Source organism: Gasterosteus aculeatus, chromosome 21 (genome assembly GCF_964276395.1).
Source record: "Gasterosteus aculeatus chromosome 21, fGasAcu3.hap1.1, whole genome shotgun sequence".
Classification (NCBI taxonomy): domain Eukaryota; kingdom Metazoa; phylum Chordata; class Actinopteri; order Perciformes; family Gasterosteidae; genus Gasterosteus; species Gasterosteus aculeatus.
In genome coordinates, this window is record NC_135708.1 from 15,571,353 (window position 1) to 15,590,713 (window position 19,361).

At 43.5% G+C, this 19,361-nt stretch overlaps 1 protein-coding gene and 1 long non-coding RNA gene across 3 annotated transcripts; one reads left to right on the plus strand and one right to left on the minus strand.

The window, feature by feature from the left end:
- The first annotated feature begins 632 nt into the window (after positions 1–632).
- LOC144390213 (cystatin-A-like) lies at positions 633–8,837 on the plus strand. 2 transcript variants are annotated; one of them, XM_078096642.1, is made up of 4 exons: positions 633–749; positions 1,893–1,975; positions 2,095–2,196; positions 8,239–8,837. In XM_078096642.1, the coding sequence occupies exons 2-4, from the start codon at positions 1,904–1,906 to the stop codon at positions 8,368–8,370; spliced, it is 306 nt and encodes a 101-aa protein (XP_077952768.1). In that variant the 5' UTR covers positions 633–749; positions 1,893–1,903; the 3' UTR covers positions 8,371–8,837. The 2 variants fall into 2 exon arrangements, with proteins under 2 accessions (XP_077952768.1, XP_077952767.1); XM_078096641.1 differs by having other exon boundaries at positions 636–729.
- A 6,920-nt stretch (positions 8,838–15,757) lies between these two features.
- On the minus strand, positions 15,758–19,349 carry LOC144390215 (uncharacterized). Its single transcript, XR_013454294.1, has 3 exons — positions 19,189–19,349; positions 17,536–17,628; positions 15,758–17,436 (listed from the first exon to the last, which is right to left on the minus strand). It is a non-coding gene; the product is annotated as an uncharacterized LOC144390215 (long non-coding RNA).
- Between the last annotated feature and the right edge of the window lie 12 nt (positions 19,350–19,361).

Genomic DNA, 19,361 nt, shown 5'->3' on the forward strand with positions numbered 1-19,361 from the left:
CCTGATTCTCAAATGTAAGTGTGTGCACTGTAAAAAGGTTAACCGTTTCAGCATTGTTCTAGGCAAGGTAACTAAAACCTGCAAAATGTTTAACTGACCAACTATTCAGTTCAGAGTAGGTCATACAACATAATTAAGTTGACTCAACTAAGTAAGTATGTGTGGTGTGAAAATGCATCCAACGCTCGGATGGAACTGTTTCTCAGACAGGAAGACCGAGCGTCACCTCTGCTGCCGAGGATAAAATCATTAGAGTTACCAGCCTCAGAAAGCTCAGATTGGAGCCCACATAGATTCCTCAAAGAGCTCAAGTAGAAAACACACCTCGACAATAACTGTTCAGAGGAAATGTAAATCCAATGAAAGTCAATTAGCGTAATGAAAGTAGAAAGCAGCAGAGAACGGTGGTAAGTGAAGCTGCAGCTCTGAACATTTCCTCACATGTATTTATTCCCAAGATCAAGAATGAACTTTCATGCTCAAGTACTAATAAAGTGTACACTTAAGTAGTCAGCCCACACTTAAACACATCGCCTCATAAGAGCTGCCAATCTGGCTTATACTATTGATGGTCCCTCAGACTACTGATGACTGATAACTAAGTAGATCAAGTGCCAAAAGGCTGCACAAGCAAAAGCAGCCGGACGACATCACAGATCATCACTCTGGAAGCTCCAGCTGAACGACCAAGAGACTCTCACAAGTCTCTGATCATCACAACTTCCCCAGGTGAGGACAGAAAGAGACAGGTGAACATTTACTGCTTAACTGATCTGCAGTCTGTGCAAAGATATCTGTCTTTTTGCTGAGTGAATATGTACTAGGAGGTCGATCCCCACTGTTGCTGCTGAGAAATGCTAGTTTAAGGTCAGCAGTAAACACATATATGTATATATAAGATATGGGAACTTTTGTGGAACAAATACTAAATTTACATATATATAAAAATATATATATTTATAAAAATACTAATATGCATACACATACATTGGTTGGCGACCTATCCCGAGTGGACCCTGTCTCTCGCCCGATAATAGCTGGGATTGACTCCAGCCCCCCGCGACCATGTATGAAGGATAAGACGTATGGAAAGATGGATATATGCACACACACACACGCAGAAATACACATATATATTATTTATTTGTGATTGTGTAGGCCGTATCATGATATGAGGAATTCTGTGGAACTTATGTGTTCACACACACACCCCTTAACCAGTTACTGATTACCTGCTGGGGGAAAAAAGATTTTACCGGTTTGCATCACAAGACCGGAACGGAGATTGATAAAAAAGTAATACAAATAAACTGGTACCATTTAAACTATCGTCCGACGTAATTTTAACACAGTAACATTATAAAGAAGGAAACAGCTGATGATACCATTTATTTATCTTTCATTCCGAGTCACCTTCTGTTCATCTCGGTACCATCAGAGAGAAGAGATAAACTGTATTTTGGATGTAAAATATGTTTACCTGAATATGCATCCGTGTGTCAGGTGGCAGAGGATTTCTTTCACATGTTATTATGGGTTACATTAATACTTCAATCCAGATAGTCACTGCGTAGGTGGATAGTTTAGCCACGACGTATTGGTCTGTATAATATATATATGTATTAAATATTAAAAATACATATTTGAAATGTATCTAAATTCTTTGCATCTAAACTCTTGACAACAAAGTCAATAAACCACTCTTGGGAGTAGTTCATGAAGTTGAGCAACTCTAACCCCACATGTACCTCCACCCTAACTATCACGTATTAGATCCGCCTTTCTCTCTCCATCCAGAATGGTTTAGAAGTATAAATACATCTGATAACCAGCTGACAGTGAACACTTATCAAACATACGAGCAGACAGGTGACTTCGGTTAACTTCAACAGACCTTGTGACAATGGCTAAAGTGCCCGGAGGATGGAGTGAGACAAAGGAGGCCACTAAGGACACTCAAAAGATTTGTGATCAGGTGAGATTCAATCTACCATTATTCTTCAAGACCTTCACACTCAACTCACTGAGAATCTCTCAATCCCACTCTAAATTTCAGTGTGGATTTACATCACATTTGAACTAATTCAAACACAGGTGAAGGACCAAGTGGAGAAATGGACAGGCCAGAACTATCGTACATTCAAAGCAGTTGTATTCAGGGAACAGATTGTGAAAGGAAAGAACTTCCTCATCAAGGTAAGTAATAATGTGATATTTAATTTAAAAAAATGCCTCAGATATGTGTGTGTGTGTGTGTGTGTGTGTGTCACACAGGTTGAATTAACAGTATTTGTAACATCCAGTTGAATCTTAGTGTGTGTCACACCGCGGTGAAATTGTCTGTTGTTTTACTCTGTGGGGCATTTTGTCTTGTCATTTACGGTTTTATTTTGAAATAATAACTCCTCTCGTTTCAGGTCACTTACCCTTCCTCATGTGTCACCAGTCTGATTGTCTTCCCTGATTCCTGATTGTGTCCACCTGTTCCCCATTCCCCTCCATGTGTATTAATAGTCTGCGTCTCCCTTTGTCCTGTGCCAGTGTGTTCGTCATTACCCATGTGTTCTACCTCGTTCTGCCACGTCACAGGTTCCTTTTTGTTGTTATTCAGGATCTTCGATCGGCCCAGTGCCTTCACCTCCACGCAGGTTGTTTTTTGGTTTTGCTTAAGTTTTGTATTCCTAGGTTAGATGCAACATTAATCTTTCATAGTTCTTTGTTTTTCCTCCTATAAGGAGTGATTTTGTTTTGAGACGTTGCCTCCGTCAATAGAGTGCGTTGGTTACTTTGATAAATTTAAAAGCCTTTTGTTTTCCTCCTAGAGCGGAGTGATTTTGTTTTTTGATAGTTTTATAGCCACACTTCTTCCTGGTTTATTTTATCGGAAGAAGTGTGACCTAGGATAATTTCATAGCCCGCTTTAGACTCTGTCTGGAGGACCTTCGCTGCATAAATAAAGATCTCCTTTCCTACCTGAGAACCCTGCGCCTGCTTCCTATCTTCCTCTCGGGCTGACAGTACACACTGGCCAGTATGGAAGCAGCAGGGGAGGACCTTCTCGCGCAGGCCCTAGCCTCTCAGGGGGAGCGTCTCTTCCAGCAGGAAGAGCAGATGACTTCACTGAGCCAGGGACTCAGAGGCCTGGCCCGTAGTCAGGAGGACTTCAAGGCTGCTGTTTTTGACCAGATAGGGGGTCTCGCGGGTCAGCTTCAGCAGCTTCTCAGAGGTTCTGAGAGGAGGGACCCGGCACCTCCTGCACCTGAACCTTCGCCCCCTCCCACCTTCCCCTACGCAGGAACTGGGGTTCGGCTGGCACCTCCCGAGCGATATACGGGAGACCATGGACAATGTAAGGCATTTCTCATAGACTGCGACATGCATTTTGAACTCTCGCCTCAACACTTCCCCACAGATCGAGCCAAGGTGGCTTACGTAATCTCCCACCTGTCGGGAAGGGCGAAGGCGTGGGTCGTCGCAGAATGGGAAAGCGGATCCTCAATCTGCGACTCCATTCAGGATTTTAAAGAAGGGCTCCGAAAAACTTTTGATCCGGTCACAACAGAGCGAGAACGGGCAAGAGAGCTCAGTGGGCTGAAGCAGACAAGAGAATCCGTCTGTGACTACGCCATTCGCTTCAGGACTTTGGCGGTGCAGAGCGGCTGGAATACCACAGCGCTTTATGACGTCTTTCTTAAAGGATTGGCTGCGCCCATCCAAGAGCGATTGCTGCCTCTGGACCTTCCTCCAGACCTGGACTCCCTCATCGCCCTCGCTATCCGAACGGATAATCGGCTCCTGGAATTTAGGGCTCTCCAGGGACAACGCCTGGACGCTCCACATCGCTCACAGCACTACCCCGCCCTCTCCGGGTGGGCTCCCGGCCGGGCGCCACCAGATCAGCGCCGGTCTTCTTCCCCGGTTGGCGGAGACGAACCTATGCAGCTGGGTGGTGCTCGGCTCACCCCGGAAGAACGGCAGCGCCGATTGAGGGAAGGTCGGTGTTTCTGCTGCGGGGAGCTCGGTCACCTGGTAGCCGCATGTACGGCCAAGACGTCGTGGTTAGGCAACCGACCCACGGCTCCAGGCTCATCGACACGGGTTTTGACCTCCATTAAGGTACAACACAACACCACAGTCATGACGTTGGATGTTTTAATTGACTCAGGGGCTGACGAGAGCTTAATGGACTGGGGACTAGCAAACAGACTGGGGTTAAAGACAAAGACTCTCGCACGTCCCATCAGGGCTAGTGCTTTAAGTGGGGAAGCATTATTCACCATCACACATGTCACTGAGCCTGCTGTACTTTCCATAGACAATCACACAGAACTGATGAATTTTTTTTTTGTTTCACTCACCGACAAGCACCCTAGTACTGGGATTCCCATGGCTTGTTCGCCACAACCCCCACTTAGACTGGCCTACGGGCAAGATCATGGGATGGGGAAAAGACTGTGAAGGGAATTGTTTGCGGGAGAAGCCTCACCGACCCATCACCACTTTAATAAACACTGTTTCTGCTCACCCCGTCGCAGAGCCCCAGTACCCAGATCTGACCTCCGTTCCCCCCTGCTACCATCATCTCAAGGAGGTCTTTAATAAAACAAAGGCCACGTCTCTTCCTCCACATCGACCGTATGACTGCGTCATCGAGCTCATCCCCGGCTCCACCATTCCTAAGGGTCGCTTGTATTCTGTGTCGGGACCCGAACGTCAGGCGATGACTGAGTACATTGATGCATCTCTGAAATCGGGGCTCATCCGGCCGTCATCGTCACCTGCGGGTGCCGGGTTCTTTTTTGTTAAGAAAAAGGATGGGTCTTTGAGACCATGTATAGACTATAGTCCACTTAACAACATCACAATAAAGAATCGCTACCCACTTCCCTTGATGACCTCTGTTTTTGATCAGCTCCAGCAGGCCACAGTCTTCACAAAACTGGACTTGCGCAACGCGTACCATCTGGTCCGAATAAGAGAGGGAGACGAGTGGAAGACTGGGTTCAATACACCGAGCGGTCATTACGAATACTTAGTCATGCCTTTCGGCCTCACCAATGCTCCTGCCGTATTCCAAGCCATGATTAACGATGTCCTCAGAGATTTTCTTGACCACTTTGTTTATGTTTACCTCGACGACATTTTAATCTACTCACCAGATCTAGACACACACAAACGCCATGTACACCAAGTCCTTGAACGTCTTCTCTGCAATCACCTGTATGTGAAAGCAGAGAAGAGTGAGTTTCATGCCGACACCATCTCCTTCCTGGGTTTTATTGTAGCCCCTGGAAGAGTCCAGATGGATCCGGCTAAAGTAAGCGCGGTGGCTGAGTGGCCTACGCCCGATAGCCGCAAGAAGGTTCAGCAATTCCTGGGGTTTGCTAACTTTTACAGGCGGTTTATCAGAGGCTTCAGCGCGATAGCTGGTCCCCTTCACGCCCTGACATCCCCCCCAGGTGCGGTTCAACTGGTCCCCAGATGCAGAGGAGGCGTTTCAGAACCTCAAGTGTCGCTTCACCTCGGCGCCCATCCTTACTCTGCCAGACCCACAGCGCCAGTTTGTGGTAGAGGTTGACGCTTCCAATGAGGGGATCGGGGCCGTCTTATCGCAACGGTCAGCGGCCGATGGCAAGATGCACCCCTGCGCCTTCTTGTCCCGGCGACTAAACTCTGCACAGCGGAATTATGACGTGGGCAACCGGGAGCTGCTAGCGGTCAAGGTGGCCTTGGAGGAGTGGAGACATTGGCTGGAGGGGGCACAACATCCGTTTATCGTGTGGACAGACCATAGGAACCTCGAGTACATCAAACAAGCGAAGAGACTAAATTCACGCCAGGCCAGGTGGGCATTGTTTTTCAACCGCTTTTGCTTCACCTTGTCTTACAGGCCGGGGTCCCGGAATGTTAAACCAGATGCCCTGTCACGCATCTACGACCCGGAACCAGTGGCCAAAAAACCAGAACCCATCCTTCCACAGAACTGTGTGGTTGGAGCAGTTTCCTGGCCGATAGAACAAGAGGTGAAGCGTGCGAATGGGGGGGGCGCCTCCACCTCGTGGGTGCCCAGAGCATTGTTTGTTTGTTCCAGTGGAATTGCGCCCAAACGTGATTCGGTGGGCCCACACCTCGCTGCTCACCTGTCATCCAGGAGTCCGGAGAACAATGTTCGCCATATCTCAGCGGTTCTGGTGGCCATCCATGGAATCAGGGGTCCGGGAATACGTCGACGCATGTCCGGTCTGTGCTCGGAACAAAACGGCCACCGGGGCACGCATGGGACTGCTGCAACCCCTACCCATCCCATCCAGGCCATGGTCGAACATTTCGATGGACTTCATCACGGGGCTCCCGGCTTCAAAAGGTAACACCACGATTTTAACCGTGGTGGATCGCTTTTCCAAGATGACACATTACATTGCCTTGCCTAAGCTACCTTCAGCTAAAGAGACTGCCCAAATCATGATGCAACACATCTTTAGAATTCACGGATTTCCCAAGGACATCGTGTCAGACCGGGGGCCCCAGTTCATCTCACGGTTCTGGAGGGAGTTCTGTCAGCTCATCGGTGCCACAGCCAGCCTGACTTCAGGTTACCACCCGGAGGCCAACGGCCAGACCGAACGTCTCAACCAACAGCTGGAGACAAGCCTCCGATGCCTGGTGTCACAAAGACCGACGGCGTGGAGCTCCTATCTGGCCTGGGCGGAATATGCCCACAACACGCTGCCCACCTCTGCCACAGGTCTCTCACCCTTCAAGTGTGTATACGGTTACGAGGCTCCTGTTTTTTTTTACTCTGAGCAGGAAGTTGTAGTTCCCTCCGCCCATGCCCTGGTTCGTCGCTGTCATCGCATCTGGGCCGCCGCCCGTCAAGTGCTCATCAGACAGGGGGACAGAGTAAAGAAGGCAGCCGACCGAAGACGCCGTCCCGCACCAGAATACAAACCGGGACAACGGGTTTGGTTATCAGCCAAGGATCTGCACCTCAAAGTCCCTTCCAAAAAACTAGCACCGCGGTTCGTTGGGCCCTTCCCCATTTCCAAAGTAATTGGCCCCGCTGCCGTCCGTCTCCGTTTGCCCAGGTCAATTCGGGCGTACCCCACATTCCACGTCAGTCAGGTCAAACCCACCAAGGAAAGCCCCATGGTTCCTATCGCTGAGCCCCCGCCGCCACTGGAAGCAGCCGACGGAGGCTTACTCTATAAAGTCAAGAGACTATTGGCCGTACGCAATAGAGGCAGGGGTAAACAGTATTTAGTGGACTGGGAGGGATACGGTCCTGAGCACAGACAGTGGGTCCCGCGGCGCCACATAGATGACCCTTCACTTATTCAGGACTTTTACAGAGACCACCCTGAGCTACCTGGACCGTCAGGTGTCGGTCCTAGAGGGGGGGGGTTCTGTCACACCGCGGTGAAATTGTCTGTTGTTTTACTCTGTGGGGCATTTTGTCTTGTCATTTACGGTTTTATTTTGAAATAATAACTCCTCTCGTTTCAGGTCACTTACCCTTCCTCATGTGTCACCAGTCTGATTGTCTTCCCTGATTCCTGATTGTGTCCACCTGTTCCCCATTCCCCTCCATGTGTATTAATAGTCTGCGTCTCCCTTTTTCCTGTGCCAGTGTGTTCGTCATTACCCATGTGTTCTACCTCGTTCTGCCACGTCACAGGTTCCTTTTTGTTGTTATTCAGGATCTTCGATCGGCCCAGTGCCTTCACCTCCACGCAGGTTGTTTTTTGGTTTTGCTTAAGTTTTGTATTCCTAGGTTAGATGCAACATTAATCTTTCATAGTTCTTTGTTTTTCCTCCTATAAGGAGTGATTTTGTTTTGAGACGTTGCCTCCGTCAATAGAGTGCGTTGGTTACTTTGATAAATTTAAAAGCCTTTTGTTTTCCTCCTAGAGCGGAGTGATTTTGTTTTTTGATAGTTTTATAGCCACACTTCTTCCTGGTTTATTTTATCGGAAGAAGTGTGACCTAGGATAATTTCATAGCCCGCTTTAGACTCTGTCTGGAGGACCTTCGCTGCATAAATAAAGATCTCCTTTCCTACCTGAGAACCCTGCGCCTGCTTCCTATCTTCCTCTCGGGCTGACAGTGTGAAACTCATGTCAGGGCAGTGAACACCAGTTAAACCATGAACACATGATGGTGGAAGGTCCTTGGAGTTCAGCAACACAAGACTGAAAATATTCTTTTAGAGGTCCAAAGTTCCTCCTTTTATTCCTGCAGGTTTTTGCTGAAGACGACGACTACCTCCACCTGAGTGTCTTTGAAGCACTTCCGTGTGATGGAGGGATTGAGCTTAAGGGTGTGGAGCAGCACAAAACCAAAGGAGACCCCCTCGAACCTTTTACCAACTGATCAACTTAACTGGAAATATACTGACGAATGCATTAAAATACGAAAAAAAATCCACATCCAGACCTTGACAGAAACAAAGACTTTTAACCTTTTTAAATAATGAGAGTTCCCTCTAATCGGTTACTAATCAAAATGACCAAACAACCTGCTTCAACAGTGAAATACTTACAGGAAGCAGTTTTATTTTACATTGCTGTTTCGTTTTCCTGAAATGATTTGACATAAATTTTGAATTTATTAACATACAGAAATAATTATCACATGAGGGTAAAAGAACCCTTTGTTTATTTTACAAAGTGACCAAACAACCTGTTTCAACAGTAAAATACTCAGCTGCAGTCTCATATTAAAAAGCTATCCTTTATTCTGAAATGAGTTGACATTGGCTATGAATCTGTTGCAGATGATTTTGGGAAGCAGCAAGTTCTCTGCACTGCATTTAAAAGAAATAAAGGACTTAAACACTGTATTGTGATTCTTTATTTGAAGTATATTGTTAGATGCGTGTAGTGGTAAAAACATTCTGTAAATAATGGTCTTGTGCTAAAAGCCAGGTCGCAGTGGTTGACCCTGAGATGGAGATTCAGGATTTGCAGCTGTGTTTGGGGAAGGGGGTCATCTTGCTCTCACGGACCTTCGATCCGAGGAGCATGGTGTGTAACCCTCAGCTTCACCTAAGTTCTTATCTCAACTTTTGAGATTTGTGGCTTCTCAAGACTGGCGCTAAGAACTGTCTGCAAGTGTATAAAAAATCAGCGTTTTTACTGCTCGGGGACGTCATTACACAGAGCGCTGGAATACTGCTGGTGTGTTGGACCTCCTGCTTGCAAACAATAGTTAGAGCCAGATATCTGCGGGGAATTGCTCATGTAATCTTTTTCTCTTCTAAATAAATGTTAACTTTAATTGATCAACGTGCTGGATCCTTCTCATCAATCGACTCGGGGGGATCAGAGATCCCGACAATTTGTTGAATTTTTAAAATAAAATTTGACTTAAAGTAACAGAATATTTTTGCATCCACACATTACAGCGTTTTCACTGGTGATGACGTTTAGCTGCACTAGTTCATTTTAAATAGAAAATAACAATGTTCAACAGAAGAGGAGACACACACACAAGTTACTGTAAAGAACTTTTACATCACGTAAAATGTAAAATGTAAAAACGTCGCACAAAGGCAACCTAACTATGTCAGGAATGCAACAAGGCAACGCGACCACGAGGAAAGAAGAGTGATAATAACTGGTTTATTTTGGTGGTAGTGACAGTGTGTAAACAGATAAATAATGAATCTTCACTGCTCCCAAAGGCCACACTTTGAGACTCATCTGTGTTTTTGACATGTCTGCTTTGCAATGAACACGCTGCTCTACAAAACTATTTGGGGCCGTTAAGCTGTCAAACTGCTCCAGTCTCCTCTGCCTCACAAACACTGAGCATTTTCCAATTTTCAAGCTGCTGAAAAGTGAGACGAAGGGCGAAACCGAGTCATGGACTAAGCCCGGGGGAGACTCAAAAAATGTATGGGCTTCATCTCTGTTTATCTTAGTGGGAGTAAGCACGGGAGACCAATAATGAAATCAAGAATGGGAGGAAAAAACGAAACCGAGTTGAACAATCCAGTGTATTTGGTTGGGGTTGCCATGGGGGTGCAGATAAACAGCACGTTGAGTACTCAGGGAGGAATGCAGCCCTTGTGCTTTAGGGGTTTAGGAGGAGCAGGAGAGGGGATTGAACTTTAATTGCACACTTCCCCAGATGTGTAATGGTCGCATTTTATGCCACAAGCTGTTTTGTTTTCTCTTGGAAATTGGAATCCGAGAAAGAAAATACATAAAAAATAGAAAGCGAGAAAGAGTAAGACTCTCTGGGCAACAATCACCTTATCGTGGTGCAGGGGCTTGTGTCTCCCTATGAATCGGAGGGCAGTGCTGTCTGGAGACTTGTGCTCCTGGTTGGGTTACCCTTGGCAAAGTGGTCTCAGGCGAGGGGCCTGAATAAGAATGGTTCAAAAGACCCTATGAAAAAGCAGAAGAGGAAAGGTGCCGCCCGGAGGAAGCCCGGGGCCCCCATTTGGAGTTTTTCCTTATGTTTTTCCTTATGTTAGTCAGTTGTTCTTCCGGCCTGCGGGCCGACAGAACTGCTCCTGCCTTTGCAAACACAGCGCTTATACTTGACCTGTGATCTGACAAATACATCTACCAGAACGAGATAAGTTGTTTGGCTGAATTTGTGCAGAATAACCCCAACCGGGCTTCCAATTTTGATCACGATCTTTCAGACTGCACTCTCTGTGCCACACAGCCATATTAGCTGATTACTGCAGTCTGACAGGACCTCATCTTACAGAGGACATTTCAGATACCACTTCTGTATTTTCAGCAATTCTTTCAAATTCCTTTTAGCTTTCGGCATTCCAACGCATTTTCTGCAGAAAATCCATTTTCTAGTTTTCATAATCACTGATTATGTTTCATTAGTTTTTCAGTCCGTTTTTACATTACTGTGTATTGCGTTGTTTAGAGTGGGGGCTGAAGATTGTGAGATCCATGTACTGGTAAAATATATTATAACATTGTTTTGTGCTAAAGCCGGGTCTCAAGTGTCCTGTATTTGACCCTGACGTGCAAAGAGCAGCATGATACAAAATGTTAGTTTGCAGCTGTGTCCTGAGAAGGGAGGGCGGTCAACTCAATCTCATAGACGCTTCAAAACAAAGGACTTCTGTTCATGGCCTTGGTTAATCTCTGATTTGGTACGAAAGTTCTCAGATCCACGTTTATACTTTATGTCAATTAATTACAATTTGCACCGGCCACTAAGGATGATCTTGCTGTGTGTGTGTGTGCCACCCTCAGCTTCAACTGGGTTCTTATCTCAACCTGGTTTGCAGCATCTCGTAACTGGCACGGAGAATGTCCTTCACATGTGTATAAAAACTCTTTTTATTGCTCGGAGACGTCATTACACCGAACGCTGAAATGGGTGCTTGTGTGTTTGACCTCTTGCTTGCAAGCAAAAGTTAGAGCCAGACATCTGCGGAGAATTGCTCATGGAATCTTTTTCTCTTCTAAATAAATGTTAACTTTTTGACAATTGATCAACGTGCTGCGATCCTTTTCATCAACCAACTCTGGGGGATTGGAGATCCTGACAAAAGCTGATGTCAAAACCTGCGTAACTACTTTGTCGTTTTGTAAATGGTCAACTGGGCTTTGTACTAATTCTGTACCTTAATTCTGACCAACTTTAATAAAGTACTCTCCTGCAATGTTTCAATGTGTATACTTTTTGTCGAAGTAAATGTTTTATCTTTAAATGAATTGCATTCCTTTCATATTATCTTTGTATGTCTGTGTCTAACAGTAACTCCTGTGCAGACAGAAACTATTTCAACTAACACATCTTTTAGGTTTGTGTGAAGAGAACACAGACCTGTAAGAGCTCCCAGCTCAATGAATCAATCAACTTTTCAAAACTCACTTCATGGAGCGCATATAAATCACCTATAAAAGACACGAGTCAGGCTCTAAGACACAACATGATTGACAACAAACACACATCCTGAGTGATGATGGTTTCAGGGTCCATTGTCCTTCCTGAGAAGTTGAACACAACCAACATCTATTTCTCAAGTGTTATTTAATAACAGCAGAGTAAAATGTACTGTATTTATTACAATCACAATAATTAGGAAGAGGAACTTATGACCGTAAGCTCCAGTTTGTATGTATTCAATTGAAAAACCCTTTTATCCGAAAAGTGAATAAACACCTGATTCTCAAATGTAAGTGTGTGCACTGTAAAAAGGTTAACCGTTTCAGCATTGTTCTAGGCAAGGTAACTAAAACCTGCAAAATGTTTAACTGACCAACTATTCAGTTCAGAGTAGGTCATACAACATAATTCAGTTGACTCAACTAAGTAAGTATTTGTGGTGCGAAAATTCATCCAACGCTCTGATGGAACTGTTTCTCAGACAGGAAGACCGAGCGTCACCTCTGCTGCCGAGGATAAAATCATTAGAGTTACCAGCCTCAGAAAGCTCAGATTGGAGCCCACATAGATTCCTCAAAGAGCTCAAGTAGAAAACACACCTCGACAATAACTGTTCAGAGGAAATGTAAATCCAATGAAAGTCAATTAGCGTAATGAAAGTAGAAAGCAGCAGAGAACGGTGGTAAGTGAAGCTGCAGCTCTGAACATTTCCTCACATGTATTTATTCCCAAGATCAAGAATGAACTTTCATGCTCAAGTACTAATAATGTGTACACTTAAGTAGTCAGCCCACACTTAAACACATCGCCTCATAAGAGCTGCCAATCTGGCTTATACTATTGATGGTCCCTCAGACTACTGATGACTGATAACTAAGTAGATCAAGTGCCAAAAGGCTGCACAGTGAAGCTCAAACATCCAGATGTTGTGATAATAAGCAGTTTTGAAATGTTGATTTTAAAGATCCAGATTTCTGAGCACTGCAGCCTTTGGCGACCTCTGCTGGTTGTATTAGACAAAGCAAGGACACAATGCATACTGACAATAATGACGTGATCCATAATGAGTGATTGTAGCATGCGGTATACTTATAAACGTTTAAACCCTAATAAATACAAACAGATGGATAATTAGATGGTATGGTTATACTGGTTGGACTGGGAGAATAGAATGATTTGGGTTCTTTTAGGGCCTTTTCAGCCACTAGAGGCACCTTGGTGGCTCTGGAGTGACACGAGAGGTCGTAGCAGGAGCGATCAGCACAGCCCACCATCTCCATCCAGCCCTAAAAGAGAGAAACAACTGGTCTTTACTCGCATCCAAGTTCTCATTCCATATCTGTGAATAAAAGACAAGAAGATTTACGTAATTGTAAAGCTGTAAATGTTATCTGACTCATTTCATTAAGCCGTCACTGGAAAATGCGTTCTCATTTTATTTATTTGCCCCTCTGAATATCCTCATCTTCCCATCATCTGAACGCCGTCTCAGTGAACTCATAAACGTTATGGCAGTCTGATTCAATTCTTAACCATTTTCCACCAACTTAAATAGGATTCATAGCAGTGTATTTCCCCTTTTGATCTCATGAAAACGCGTGTTTTAAATATTTCTAAATTCTTTCTCATTTTACAACATGGATCAAGTCTTCAGTGTCCCTTTCCTACCAGTAGGGGGCGGTATTGGATGAACTCTGTGTTAACTTTTTGTCGCTCAGAATTAAGATCAGAGTCTGTTTTATTTATCATGTATGCATACATACATACATATGTTCCTGGGTGTCCACATCTCTAAGGACCTCTCTTGGACCCTCAACACCTCATCCCTGGTAAAGAAAGCACACCAGAGTCTCTTCTTCCTGAGGAGACTGAAGAAGGCCCATCTGTCTCCTCAGATTCTAGAGAATTTCTACCGCTGTACCATAGAGAGCATCCTTACAAACTGCATCTCAGTATGGTATGGCAGCTGCTCTGTCGCGGACCGTAAATCACTGCAGAGGGTGGTGAAAACTGCCCAACGCATCACCGGTTCCTCATTCCAGCAAGAGCAAGAGATGTCTGCGGAGGGCGCGCAGCATCGAAAAGGACAGCTCTCACCCCAGCCACAGACTGATTGCCCTCCTCCCCTCTGGGAGGCGCTACAGGGTGCTCCGTTCCCGGACCAGCAGGTTCAGGAACAGCTTCAACCCTGCGGCTTTCACTCTACTGAACTCTGGCCCCCACCCCCCACACACATCTCCCTCAGTGACTGTACTTCTCCCTCCACCCTGGCTTGACTGCCACACCCTCCTCCAGCCACTAAACATTTGCACTGTTATTGTATCTCCATTTCTTACTGTTCATATTGCATAATTATTTCTTACTATACGTATCTATTTATTCACTTATTACACTTTACATATGCACATACTCTGCACTTTTTGCTATTTTTCACTATTGCAAAATATTCTATTTTGGATGTTAAACTGCAATTTCTTTGCCTCAGTACTTGTATCTTGTGCAATGACAATAAAGTTGAATCTAATCTAATCTAATCTAATTCTGTCATTATTTTGTTGTGTTTAACCTTCCACCACTTGGGGGCGTAAAGCTGCTGACAATTACGCCTCACAGTGAATATAATCAGGATCACCAGGAACAGGTGGTGGTTGCAAACCGTTTTTGACGGTTTGCAACCACCACCTGGTTAACAAAAGGTATTCTAGGTCTTCTATTTGGGAAAACCATAAATGACCAAATACTTAACAATACGTGTGTTGGGAATCAATAAGTTGAATGAACATATTCATACTGTATTAAAGAAAAGCAGTAACATTTCTTCTGGTCCTAATACAGAGCATTAAAAAAATGAATGTCGCCTCTGAGAAATGGTATTAAATTAATTAAAAAAGTAAAACAGATGTCTTTAGTTAACAAGAAACATAAAACACACCTAGATTTTTTAAAATTATATAACAATTGAAACTATGTTCATACTAAAGAAATCTACATTAGGTACACTTAATTAAATATTTGGTTTCTTCACCACAACCTCATGAGGGTAAAAGGCCCCTTTGTTCCTTTTACAAAGCGATCAAACAACCCATTTCAACAGTAAAATACAAAAAAGGCTGCAGTCTCATGTTAAAAAGTTCTGCTTCTTTATTCTGAAATTATTTGACATCAACTTTGAATCTTTTGATGCATAAAGATATGGTTTTATTTATTTATTTTTTCCATGTATTTTAACCTTGCAGGGCGTAAATTGAATACAGTAAACATTAAAGACCAGTTACTCAAAAAGGGTCTTAACTGCAGGTAACACAACTAAGTGCTACTGTGCAAGTCATAGTTTTTTCAGTTGTTCAAAAGACATAAAATTTCCTTTTTCAAAACTATCTTCTAGTGCTGGATTCCTCTCATGCCAGGTCCCAAGAATTTTGGTATTTAAGATAATAAGTAGAAGTTAATTTGGTCTAAAAGGTGTTTTGGGTGACCGTCTCATATTCATTCCAATATTTTGGTGGACTTACAATATTTTAATGAAATGCTTCATGATATGATTTCCTGTCCTCTTGGGTTTGGAGTTCCATCTGTAAATAAAATCACTGGAGTTTCTTCTATCAAGGGATGGATTGCAATTTGTATCCAAGAGCACAAAATCATGATAGAAGAATGACGAGATGTATCGCATCGGGGCTGCTAGATAGATTTTTGATTACCCAACTTAAAATAATAAACATATGGTTTAAAAAGCAGCAAGTTCACTGCAGTTCCTTTAAAGAAATACATCATTTTTATGTTTTTTTTATACCTTGTGCAATGATCACACAAAGAAACAGTGTCCTTCCGTGTGTTCCGTGACAAGTGATCATTTAAATGAGGAAATACACCTATAATAATTACATGTCTTCAAAGTTTAATCAATCAAAGAATGAAAACCACATCACTTGTCTCCAGCTGTGTGAAGCTGCCCTGAGGCACAGTGGAGATTCTCACCCAACACTAACATGCTCAGATTAGTTTAGATGAATTATCCGAGAACCATACATATTTGTACAGAATTAGCTCCCAATTCAGCTGACATTTTTTATTTAAAATAGTTTAATCAGCAAAAAAACATGAGAAGGAGCAGATTAAAAGTGTACAACTTCATTGCAGTAACACACAATACATAAAGTCATGTACTCTTAAAGAATACTTTCTTCATTTGAGAACTCATTTGAAAAGTAAGGAAAATGTATTTTGAGCCCTGTCTCTGGAAGACTTCTCAACGTGATCTACTCAGCTACCTACATGTACTATTTACCTTTTCTTCATTTCATCCAACCCTCCTAATACTACTGTCACAGACCTTAACTTTCATCCCACTAACCGATCACTGACCTTTCTTTCCTTGGTCATAAGGGACGATATTGATTGAGTGATGGAGCATCATCTCATAATGTTAACTGCTCTGTATGTGGACTAATCACAAGGCTCCGAGTTGGTATGAATGTATGTATTGTTACGGCTGCCGACGGCAACCTCAGGTGAACAGGGAGTCGGGCTGCAACCTCCCACGACGCAGAGGGAAGACCGAAGCGGATCCGCCTGGAAGACTCCCAGCCAACCAGAAGAGGGCAAGAGGGCATTGGAGTGCGCGCCAGGCTTAAAAGGCCAAACGAATTGCAGCTGGGGGCGGCTACCAGATCCAGAGAATGACTGTGAGAGCAAGGAAGAGGGCCAGGCACCACTGAAACACTGCACCTCACAGAACGTGTGTTAGCCACATTAGGAGCAGGGGCGCCGTTGGGGATGTATCTTTATGTTTTGGTTAATGTAAGTAAGGATTTTTGTCGTGCTCCAATGCATTTTACTTTTAAGAAAAATGGCCAAACACAGCTAATCACAAAAAGGATCTGTTTCATCTGCCTCAATGAAGGGAGGCCAGAGCATGAACCAACAGACCATCATATCAGAACAATATCTAATTCAATCTACATAGACTGATGAAGAACTGAAATATGTATATAATATAACAATGTCCTATGTCTTTCCGCTACAACTCCGCTCAGTTTAAATTGTCACACAAGTCACATCCTTTAGCACGCTTCCCACAAAATATAAGTGTGTATAGGTGTGTCAGTTTTGTATGTGTCTGTGTGTGTGTCTGCGTTTTATGCGTCCGTTTGTCCACCTGTTTTACAGAAAATAAAAAAGGTTTACCCCACAGGTAAGAAAAAAAAATAGTCAACAGTTTCCTAAAGTAGACTTGACAACTCTTTACATTGCAAGCTGATTTTTCAAAGTCTGTAGCTTTGGCTTTAGGTCAGTGTGGCCTAACAAGAGCAATACCTGTTGGATGAACTGAAATGTGAGCTTCATAGTCTTGGGGTAGTACGGATGGAGTGCATACATGAGTCCAAACAGAATGCACATTGCTTTTGGCAGATCTTGAATGTTGTCCATCACGACTTCTCCCTCAATGATGCTTTTCAACGAGGCTGGACTGAGATGCTGGGAAGATGTGAGCACAGCACCTTCACGCTCAATAAGAAGTATCCCAATGTCTGGGTCACGAAAAGAATCATCATCGTCAGATTCCTAAATAAAGAAAAACAGAAGAGCACACTCATTACATTATATTTCTCATTTGAAAAAAAACTTTCATTAAAAATGGTAAGAAAGCAAGAGCTTACTTACAAAGCCTGCTTTGAAGAAGTCTGTGGGGTTGTCCCCAAGGATGATAGGAAGCCCTCTGAGCACCTGTGTCCGGATCGCAGTTGGCTTTGTAGTCTTTTGGGAATTAAACACAGTACCACAAGTTAGATAGCTAAAAAGTAAAACACATAATGATCTCTAAGAAAGCTTAAACATTACTGTTGAGGCTGCCCTGAGGCACAGCAGGGATTTGCACGCAATGTTCACATGCTCACATTCCTTAAGATGAATTATGCAGCAACCATGAATGTGTGTACAGAACTGGCAGCCAATTCTACTAACATTTGTGTAGAAATAAAAAGTTTGAATCTACAGAAAACCATAGAGGAAGAAGATTAAAACTCTTTTTAGTTTTAGGCAATGTACCCTAAACATATTACAACTTCACGTTACTAACAGCGATGTGAGAGGCCAAACGATTACCGCGTAAAAGTAAATTGTTTTTGGAAATGCAATTTATGTCTTTCTGTAATTTTCACTCTTCGCTAAGTCATCCGGCGGGCTGAGCTGGACCCCCTAGCGGGCCGGATCCAGCCGTATGTTTAACACCCCTGGTTTAAAGTTATACAATGTAATGTTTTTGTTTTATGTGAATATAGCTTGTTTTATGTGAATTAAATTAGAACCAAGGCTGTCCTTATCAACACCCACATGAATATTGAAATCACCCACTATAATTACTTTGTCCATTTAAGGAACAAACTTGTTAAGTACTCTAAAAATTAAAATAGAATTTCGGAATAAGGACCAGTGGCCCTGTACACTATTATAAAGAAAACCGGGTGTATTGTTTTCCAGGTTGGGTGCGAAAGACTGAGAATCAGGCTTTCAAATGAGTTGTAATCCAGTGTCGGTTCAAGGCTCATCAAAAGGCAACAGTCCCAAATAGCTGCATGTCCACCTCCTCGGCCTGTCCCTCGAGGGACACGACTATCAACATGACTTGGAGGAGTCGCTGCTTTTAAGCTGACATGTTCTCCCTTCGACAGCCACGTTTCAGTCAGTCAAAATAGATCAACATGATCTAATATTAGTTAATTTACTAAAACAGCTTTAGATGACAGAGATCTAGTATTTAAGATCCCACCTTTAATTCTCCTCTTTGTTGCACTATTGCTTTATTGGTTCCTATAGGGTTTGTTATGGTTCGGGTGGGTAACTGCTCAGATAGAAGCGCAATATATATATAATCAGAATAAGAACCATTTAATGGCAAGTATGTATGCCAATTTGTCATGGTGGGTGGAGGGTGCATATATTGGACAATTAGACCAATTAACTCAGAGAGGTTAAGAATTTGTGAGGATGAACAATGCAGGAACATTAAATTGAATTCATTCTGCACAGAATTAGTTGCAAGTTTATCTCACTTTTTTTTTTTTAGACCTTTAAAATATTTGAATCTGCAGAACTAAATAAGAATGAGGAGATTAATCTGTAACATTGCATTGCAGAAAAGACAAATAGTTTTCATGCCACGAGGTTGTCTAAGATCATTGAAGAACATTCAAGTTAAGACCTGTTGCAATAAATAAGGCAAACATTGTACACAGATATGTATTTTTTTTACCCTGACGTCCGCAGACTGTGTTTTCAGCATGTTTAGACCTGATTTAAACTAACAAAATTCCTCACCTGTTCTCTAACCGCCTCCTTCTGGGATTTCTTCAAAAAAAAGAGTAAAAAACAGGCAGGGGAGCGCGGGGGGGGCACCTGGTTTTGTTCAGTCTGAAGGGTTAGAAACAAGAGCTTTCTGTAGCTTCATCCAGGAAGCTCAGACAAGCTCAGACAAAAACAGGGAGGGGGAT

What these genes read in the sequence shown, in the direction of transcription:
- LOC144390213 (XM_078096642.1), top strand. Translation starts at nt 1,904, where the DNA reads ATGGCTAAAGTGCCCGGAGGATGGAGTGAGACAAAGGAGGCCACTAAG. An exon ending in CTCAAAAGATTTGTGATCAG is followed by an intron (nt 1,976 to 2,094) that starts GTGAGATTCAAT and finishes ATTCAAACACAG; the next exon opens with GTGAAGGACCAAGTGGAGAA. An exon ending in GAAAGAACTTCCTCATCAAG is followed by an intron (nt 2,197 to 8,238) that starts GTAAGTAATAAT and finishes TTATTCCTGCAG; the next exon opens with GTTTTTGCTGAAGACGACGA.